The sequence below is a fragment of the Nannospalax galili genome, unplaced genomic scaffold (genome assembly GCF_000622305.1).
Source record: "Nannospalax galili isolate Female #2095 unplaced genomic scaffold, S.galili_v1.0 scaffold385, whole genome shotgun sequence".
NCBI lineage: Eukaryota > Metazoa > Chordata > Mammalia > Rodentia > Spalacidae > Nannospalax > Nannospalax galili.
Window position 1 is genome coordinate 978,316 of NW_008354956.1, and position 9,433 is coordinate 987,748.

Sequence of the window (9,433 nt, forward strand, 5' to 3'; positions counted from 1 at the left end):
GGCGGTCCTATCCTTTCCTACCCCCAAGCGCCCCACCATGCAGTCGAGAGGCCTGGTGGTCAGTAAGAACTGCTTCAAAATCTTCCCTTGTTCCTCTACCCTCCTCCTCAGTGACCTGGTTCTCCTGCCAGTACCAAATCTGGGCCTTTGGCACAAAGAGGGTTAGGCAGCAGCCCCAAGAGGCCTGGCCAGGTCATGGCCTCTGGCCTGTACCCGCCACACCCCTCTAGTGCCCAAACAGGGCCCCAGATCTTCAGTGACTCGATCCCTCCAAATTCCGGTGATCCGCCCCGGTTCCAAATCTCCGAACCATCCCAGGTCCAGCTGCAGACCAAGCCAAGCTCCAACCAGGAAGGGCCTCTGAGTGATTTGGGACGCCATCACCACCACCATCTACAAGACTGGCCTGGGGTAGAATATGGCCTTGACCTGGGGCGGCTGGCTCTTCCTTGGTGGTGAGCGAGAAGGGTTTCCCCCTCCCCCAGCTCCTCAGCCCCCCAAGGCCCTTGGGGTGAAAAGAGACCCACCAGCTTGGGAGAGGGAAGGCGTAAGCCAGAAATCCAGTGTGTCCGATAGAGCGATCAGCTCTGTCTCACTCTGGCACAGTTTGCTCTTCTTAGAGGCTCCAGGGTAGAGCAGGCTGGAGACAGCCACCCAGAGGGTAGGTTTTGGGGAGTTCTACAGCCAGAACAAGGGATTCTGAGGACTGTGTCACTGGAGTCAGGGCTACCAGAGTCTTGATTTTGTTTTGGTTTATTCTGAGACAAGGTCTCATGTATCCCAGGCTGTTCTCAAATTTGCTATGTAGCCAAGGATGCCCTTGAACTTCTGATCCTCCTGCCTTCTCCTCCCGGTGCTGGGATGACAGGCTTGTGTCATCATGCCCAGTTTATGTAGTATTGGGAATGGAACTCAGGGTTTCGTACATAGTAACCAAAGCAATTTACCAACTGAGCTAAATCCCTAAACCTTTTGTATTGTTTTTTAAGACAGGCACTCATCATGTAACCCAAGCTAGCCTCAAGCTTGAGACAATCCTCCTGCCTCAGCCTCCTGAGTGCTGCCACTGTATCTAGCTTCAGCTGCCTCACTCTCAGCCTTAATTTACTCAGCTATGAAATGGGTCTAGCTGACAGGGTCATTCAAAGGTCTTTAGAAGCAGCATTGACTAGCACCTATTATATACCCACTCAGAGTCCTTTTCCACGTGTTAGCAACTATCCTAGGAGAGAGGTCCACTGTGGGCCCACTTCCAAGGCAGGAAAATCAAGACTCAAAGAGGTGAAATTGCTGGCCAGGGGCTTACAGGACAAAGTGGCAGAGCTGGGCCCTGACCCCAGAATTCTTCACCCCAGCCACATTCTCTCAACTTAGAAAGGACTGGAAACCAGATCAAGTCTGTGTGTCTGTGTTACATGAGAAATGACAGAGCCACTGCAAAACTGAGGCAGAAGCAGCTGGGAGCAGCTCTACCAGTTGGGACTTTGCTTGCTGAATAAAAAGGGGAGGGGGCTGGGGATGCAGCTGAGTGGGTAGAATGCTTGCCTAATGTTTGTGAGCCCTGGGTTTGCTCTCCAGCAGTTCATATACTGGGTGTGGTTTACATGCCCAAAGTCCCAGAACTTAGGAGGTAAAGGCTGGAGGCTCACAAGTTCAAGGTCATTCTTGGCTATATGGCAAGTGTGAGGCCAGCCTGGGCTACATGAGATCCAAGAAAGAAAGAAAGCCAGGGAGGGAGGGAGAGAGGGAGGGAGCAGAAAGGGGGGAGGGAGGGAGAAAAAAAGGGGGAGGGAAGGAAAAAAGGAAGGAAAGAAGGAAAAGGAAGTAAAAGGAAGGGCCAGGTGTGGTGGTACATGCCTTTAGTCCAGCACTTGGACAGCAGAGGCAGGCTGATCTCTCTGAGTTTGAAGCCAGCCTGGTCTACATAGAGAGTTCTAGGCCAGCTGGGGCTACAGGGAGACCCTGTCTCAAAAAGACCAAAAAAAAGGGGGAGGGAAGGAAAAAAGGAAGGAAAGAAGGAAGGAAGGAAGGAAGGAAGGAAGGAAGGAAGGAAGGAAGGAAGGAAGGAAGGGAGGGAGGCAGAATGGATCCCCCACATTCCTGTTCTCTGATGGTAGCACCTGCACATAGAGGGACAGCCCCTGGCCTGGGTGTCAGGAGGCCCTGACAGTAGTGAGGTCATAGACTCCCTCGGCTGCAGCAGAAGGGCCCCTTTGTAGCTCAGCTATGGTGTCTCTTATATGAAACCCCCTGGGTTCCATTCTGCTCTGCAATCACTGGCTCTGCACTTGTTTGTGTGCAAGGCCTCAGGCCAGATCCATGGCACAGCCAGTCCAATTTCCTTCTGCCACAGGGCTAACTAGAGGGGCACCCAGAAAGAAGCACTATACTCAGAGTCATGCAGACAGCGTCCAAGAAAGATCAGGTGACAGAGCTTGGCTTGGTGGTGCATGCCTATAAATACCAGCACTGAGCAGAACTATGCAGGATTGGTAGGATTGGTAGACATTCCAGGCCAGCCTCAACCCCCTACTCAAAATTAGGTGAATTAGATGGTGAAGGTCACACAGCTACAGGTCTGTACCAGAGCACCAGCCTAGAATCCCCCAGTGAGGGGCTGGGGTGTGGCTCAGTGGTAGAGCACCTGCCTAGAATCCCCCAGTGAGGGGCCAGGGCCATGTCTAGCATGGGTGAAATCCTAGATCCCATCCCCAATATATTTGGGGAGTGTGGGTAGACACAAATATTTTTGACCTTACGGACACTGGAGCCATCACCACTGACCCTTGTCAGTTTCTCTGTCAAATGGGGTAACAAGTCACATCTGCCCCATCCAACCCCCATTCATTCTCAGTCTGGATCCTGAGGACTGGGGCCGAGATCTCCATCACCCCGGAGCCTGCCAGGCCAGCAGAAGGGAACAACGCCACACTGGTCGTCCGTGGGCTTTCAGGGGACCTGCTTGCTTACAACTGGTATGCAGGGCCCACACTCAGCCTGACCTTCCTGGTGGTAAGCTACATTGTCAGCACAGGCGATGAGACCCCAGGCCCGGCCCACACAGGGCGGGAAGCTGTGCGCCCTGATGGCAGTCTGGACATCCATGGCGTTTTGCCCAGGCACTCGGGCACCTACATCCTGCAGACTCTCAACAGGCAGTTTCAGACCGAGGTGGGCTACGGACACATGCAGGTCTATGGTGAGATACCCCCAAGACCCCTGTCCACCTTGTCTGGGAATTTTTACCTTTTCCCTAAACTCTCTTTTGAGGAACAAAAGAAAAAAAAAAAAACCTAAAAAGCCGGTTTTATTTTGTGTGTGTGTGTGTGTGTGTGTGTGTGTGTGTGTGTGTGTGTGCCTTCATGCACCACAGCCACCACATGTGTGGAAGTCAGAGGACAGCTTTTGGGACTCAGTTCACTCCTCCCACCGTGTGGAACTGGGGATCAAACTAAGGTCAACAAGATTTTTGGCAAGCACTTTTACCCACTGAGCCATCTCACTGGCCCCTAAAAAAAACTTCTTCAAAAAATTATTGTGTTTGAGCTGGGCGTGGTGGCGCCCGCCTTTAATCCCAGCACTCGGGAGGCAGACGCAGGCAGATCTCTGTGAGTTCAAGGACAGCCTGGTCTACATAGTGAGTTCCAGGACAGCTGGGGCTACAGGGAGACCCTGTCTCAAAAAGACCAAAAAAAAAAATTATTGTATTTATTATTTTTATTTTATGTGTATGAGTGTATTACCTGCATGTGTGTAAGTGCACCCATGTCCTACAATGACCGCGGAGGTTAAAAGAGGGCTTCAGATCCCATCAGATCCCCTGGAACTGAAGTTATGGACAGTTGTTAGCTACCATGTGGGTGCTGGGAACCAAACCTGGGTCCTCTGCAAGAGCAGCCAGTGTTCTTAACTACTGAGTCATCTCTCCAGCCCCTAAAAAATCAGAGAAAAATGTCTACAATACTAATACTAACACTAATAATAATACAATAATAATACTAAAATGCTCACCTCTTCTATTCTGGCTTCCAGGATCACACATCTTTCTTTTGGAGGGGAGGGGTGTTTTTATTTTGTTTTGTTTTGTTTTCGCTTTTGACACAGGGTCTCCCTGTAGCCCCAGCTGACCGGGAACTCACTAGGTAGACCAGGCTGACCTCAGTCTCACAGAGATTCATCTGTCTCTGCTTCCCAAGTGCTGAGATCAAAGGCATGCGCCACCATGCCTGACCTACACCTGTCTTCTAAAGTTATTCTCTATCAGTCTGACTATAGGGGTACAGAGACACCCCCATAACAGATTAGTGCTTCTTGCCTAGGGACAGGAGGTGCCCGGCCCCTTCCCCTCTGTCTCTTGCTCCCACAGAGATCCTGGCTCCACCCACGGTCATGGCCAACGGCACAGCACTGGTGGAGCGTCGGGACACCCTGCGTCTCCTGTGCAGCAGCCCGAGCCCCGCAGAGGTCCGCTGGTTCTTCAACGGTGATGTCCTGCCAATTGCTGTCCGCCTGGGTCTGTCCCCTGATGGCCGGACGCTGACCCGGCATGGGGTCCGAAGGGAGGAGGCAGGTGCCTACCAGTGTGAGGTGTGGAACCCAGTCAGCGTCAGCAGAAGCGAGCCCCTGAACTTGACCGTATACTGTGAGTCTTCCAAGCCACCTGGCACCCATACCTCACAGATCAAGAAGCTGAGGCCAGGAGAGGGAGTCCAGTGTCACATAATAAGTCAGCGGAGGGACTGGGGAAGGAACCAGAGTTCTCATAAAACACACTTGACCCGTTACTTCATGAAGTACAGATGACAGATCACAATGTCAGGTAGAAACCAGCAGCCCTGAAGCTAGGTAAGGGAGCACACACTTGTCACCCTGGACCTCCAAGAGGTAGAGGCCAGAGGATCACAAGTTCAAGGTCAGCCTGGGCTAGGTAGCAAGACCTTGTCCTCAAAAGAAAGGCATGAACCAGGTATGGTGGTACATACCTTTGATCCCAGGACTCTGGAGGCAGAGGACGGTAGATCTCTATGTGCTCAAAGCTATCCTGGTCTACATGGCAAGTTCCGGGCCAGCCTGTGCTACATAATAAAACCCTGTCTCAAAAAACATCATATTGGCATGCACCTGTAATCCCAGCACTAGAGAGGTAGAGGCAGGAGGAGCACGAGGCTTAAAGTTGTCTTCAGGTACATAGTAAAATTAAGGCCAGCCTGGGCTACTTGAGACCCTGTGGGAAAAAAAGAAAAGACACCGGAATGAGTGACCTTGAAAGAAGGCAGAAATGGGAAGGTAGAAAGAAACGGGCTCCTTACAGAGGCACGAGGCTCTTACAGGGGTCAGTAGGTGCATAGTGTGGAATCCTGGGAAAGTAAATCGCTGAAGTGCCTAAGAGTTGAGGTCCTAGAACCCTACCACCAGAAGGTTCCAGGTGTCAGCAGCTCTGCATTGTAGACTCAGAATTCTAGAAACTCTCAAGATGTTAAGAACCCTAGAATCCAGCTCTAATGCTTAGAGTCTAGAATCTCAGACACAACTTTGTAGAGCCTTTCAAATCCTAGCACCAAGATGCATGGGTTCTTGAAGCCCTAAAATTCTAGTCTCTTAGAAGGGGCTTGTCACCAGGCGTGGTGGCACACACCTTTTGTCCCAGCACTTGGGAGGCAGAGGCAGGCGGATCTCTGTGAGTTCAAGGCCAGCCTGGTCTGCATAGTGAGTTCCAGGACAGCTGGGGGCTACAGAGAGTCCCTGTCTCAAAAAGACCGAAAAAAAAAAAAAGTGCTTGTCAGGGAAAAAAAGTTAAAAATCAGCTCAGTGTAAATGTGTACACACATGTATATGTGTGAGTGCAATGTGTGCCCACATATGTGTACAGAGCATATTTCTGTCAGCATGTGTTCAGGGGCCAGAGGGGGGATGTTGGATATTCTGTTCTTTCACTTGACACATTATTCCCTTGAGATAGAGTCTGCACTGAACTTGGAGCTAGGCAAGCCTCCAGTCATCCTCTGGTCTCCACTCCCAACAGTTCTGTAATCACAAGTGTGTGCTACCACACCCAGCTTTTTATGTGGGTGCTGGGATTTGAACTCAGATCTTCATGTTTGCACTGTAAAGCCTTCCTCCCCACTGAGCCATCGCCCCCATATCTTTACTTACAAGAACAATATTTTTTTGTTTGTCTTTTATGTTTGTCTGTCTTCTTCCCAGAAGAAAAAAACTGAGTTCCTCTGGGAAGGGAAGTGAGTCTCAAGATTCCAGAACAAGTTAGAGTTGGAGGTGGAATTGAGAAAGGCTCAAGTTCTTTCTTCCCCCTAGCTCAGCCCCAGCAGCCCTAGGAACCCAACTTAGTAGAGAGAAGGCCCCAGGTGCCTGCCTCTGTCCTCTCACCCCTGCACTGCCACGTGTCTTCCCCTCCTGTCCCACAGTTGGCCCTGAACGAGTAGCCATCCTCCAAGACTCCACCACACGTACGGGATGCACCATCAAAGTTGACTTCAACAGCTCCCTCACCCTGCGGTGTGTATCTCGGTCCTGTCCGGAGCCAGAGTACATCTGGGCCTTCAACGGGAGGGCCTTGAAGAATGGCCAGGACCACCTTAATATCAGCAGTATGGCCCCAGCCCATGAGGGCACATACACCTGTATTGCTAAGAATACCAAGACCCTGTTGTCCGGCTCTGCCTCTGTGGTGGTCAAGCTGACTGGTGAGTCGGCCCCAGCCTCACTGCCATCCCTTCCCACGGAGGCCCAGCCGGACTCTGACAACTAGGCCACCATTTTTCTAGAAGATAGCTAGATTCTCAGCTTATTCATTGGTCAGTTGTGATAAGCCGGTCCTTAAACCAGGTGCAAGAGGAGACAGACTATGTCACGTGGAAACAATGAATCAGACACTCTTCCTTGAGGGATGACCAAGTGCCATGTCCCCTCACTGTGTGGTGGCACACTGGGACACCACACACATGTCCCTTTATTTAGGTGTTCCCTTTTCCTGTAGCAGACATTGGCTGCTGAGGGCTCTGCCCAACCCGTGCCACATAGACACCAAGCCTCTGTCAACTGTGTTACATGGTCATCTGGCCCAGATGGGGCACATATTTGCATGAGCACATGTATACACACACAGACAGAGCTAGAAAATTACAGGCAACCGTGTCCTAAAATGATCTGTGGGGCTGAGGGGCAGTGCAGATGGCTGGGGCTTTAAAGCCATTGGGGACCTCAGAGGACATGGTTCATGGTGGCTCTGAGTGTCAAGGCTTCATTTTAGACCAGATCTGGCAGTGCACACCTGTGACCCAAGGGTGTGAGAGGTAAAAGCCTGAGGATCTGGAGTTCAGGGCCATGCTTAGCTACACAGTGAGTTTGAAGCCAGCCTGGACACCATGAGACTTTGTCTCAAATTCTGTCTGGATTTCTTCTTAAGTGACCATTGTCCCTTGGGGATAGAGGGGGCGTCCTCCCCTTCCTCCCTTCTTCCTTCCACTAACAGGCTGGGTCTCATGCAAATGGGGGGGATGGAAACTCTCACGCAGAGCAAAAATGGCGGCCCCAGAGGTAAGTGCAACTCCCCCACCCACCCAATCAGGGCCTTGACTGAAGACACAGTGAACCAGATGACCTCAGGGCCAACATGGGGTAGGGGAGGTGGTCTCCAAGGTCTGCAGGTATGTGCAGGGCATACCTAACGCAACATCCTCCAAAACACCCCCCCCAAAAAGAAACTACCAATGATCCCGTGGCAGATGCTGGGGGGAGAGCGAGGAAAGGCCGTATATTTCCTGTTTAGGGAAACAAGTTGGTCAGATGAACAAATGTTTCTCTCTCTCTCTCTCTCTCTCTCTCTCTCTCTCTCTCTCTCCCCCTAGAAGGCTCAAGGAAGCGGGGAGGAGGCACAACCCTGAAGAATTTCTAGTCTGATGGGGAGGTGTGAACTTGAGGAGACATGACACTATATTTTTTTTAATTTCTAGTCTGATGGGGGAGTACAAGTCCCCATTTTCTATGGACCATTTCTGATGGAATATAGATACTATCCTCAACTTTTGGGGGTCTCCAACTTGATTGGAAAACTCTACCCCCAACAGTTTACAACTTCCCAGTCTGATGGAGGAGATTCCCACACTGGAGGGTGTTTTAAACTGGTAGAATAAAGACGGATTTCCCAAATTCAGAGGTCCCCAACTTGAATGGAAAACTACAATTTCCCAATCTGATGGAGGAGACAACCCCCACACTTTGTGGGAATTTTTAATGCAATACTGGAGACACAGCTTTCTCCCTCTAGAATCTTCCAATCTGATGAGAGAGTTGTCCACCCATTTTCTGGGGGTCTCTTGATCTCACAGAAAAAGGCACAATACGGGGAGACAAAACTCAGCCTTCTGATGGAGGAGACACGGCCTTCATATTCTGGGATTTCCAATCTGATAGGGGAGGCATAACCTGTAGAGTTTGGAAATTCCCAATCTGATGGAGGAGACATGACCAGACTCCCCCCCCCCCAGGCTCTTCTAACTTCGCAGGAGATAAACCCCTCCCCAACGACAAAAGCTGGAAATTTCTAGACTAATAGGAGAAATGTGTCCCTGGCAGGCATCTTTGAGAGAGTGCATATAACCACCCCACAAATCACCTTCATCCTCTGTGTCCTCCCCAGCACCACATAGAGAGCACCATCCAGTGGGAGAGCACTGAAGAAGTGGGGAGCACTGGCCAGGGATGGGGGAGGACCCCCACACCCAGGGTGGCCCCAGCTGACCAATCCTGTGGCTCTCTCTCCAGCGGCAGCTGTCACTACGATGATTGTACCTGTACCAACCAAGCCAACGGAGGGCCAGGATGTGACCCTGACCGTCCAAGGCTACCCCAAGGACCTGCTGGTCTATGCCTGGTACCGAGGGCCAGTCTCAGAGCCCAATCGGTTGATCAGTCAGCTGCCATCAGGAAACTGGATCGCAGGCCCTGCAAACACAGGCCGGGAGGTGGGCTTTGCCAACTGCTCACTGCTGGTGCAGAAGCTCAACCTCACAGACGCCGGGCGCTACACACTCAAGACCATCACACTGCAGGGCAAGACAGACATGCTGGAAGTGGAGCTGCAGGTGACCTGTGAGTGAGCAGCATTGGGGGACCCCCCCAGAGAAGGCCTTGTCCTCCTTCACAAGCCTGGGATCACAGCCATGTGCCCCTCCATCTGACCTGAGTGTCCCCATGGGGGATTGCCTTGCCTCTCAAACGGTGACCTCTTGCCAAGAGTTGAGGGGCTTCCAGCAGATTGAGGGCTACTGTGGGGGGTCAGATCAAAGGCTATAACAAGGGCCACAGCGTGAGGGTGGGCCTCTTTTCTCCTACAGGTGAGTGGACCTTAAAGCAGAGGGAACAGCCTCTCCCACCCTACTGGGGAATTGGAGTCATGATGGGTTTTTATCTCCCC

General features: G+C 51.6%; 1 protein-coding gene across 1 annotated transcript; it reads left to right on the forward strand.

Annotated features, from left to right (window-relative positions):
* Nucleotides 1–263: 263 nt before the first annotated feature.
* Ceacam16 (carcinoembryonic antigen related cell adhesion molecule 16) lies at nt 264–9,116 on the forward strand. The gene is made up of 5 exons (XM_008852093.1): nt 264–455; nt 2,855–3,199; nt 4,367–4,642; nt 6,423–6,701; nt 8,782–9,116. The coding sequence occupies exons 1-5, from the start codon at nt 419–421 to the stop codon at nt 9,114–9,116; spliced, it is 1,272 nt and encodes a 423-aa protein (XP_008850315.1). The 5' UTR covers nt 264–418.
* Nucleotides 9,117–9,433: the final 317 nt, after the last annotated feature.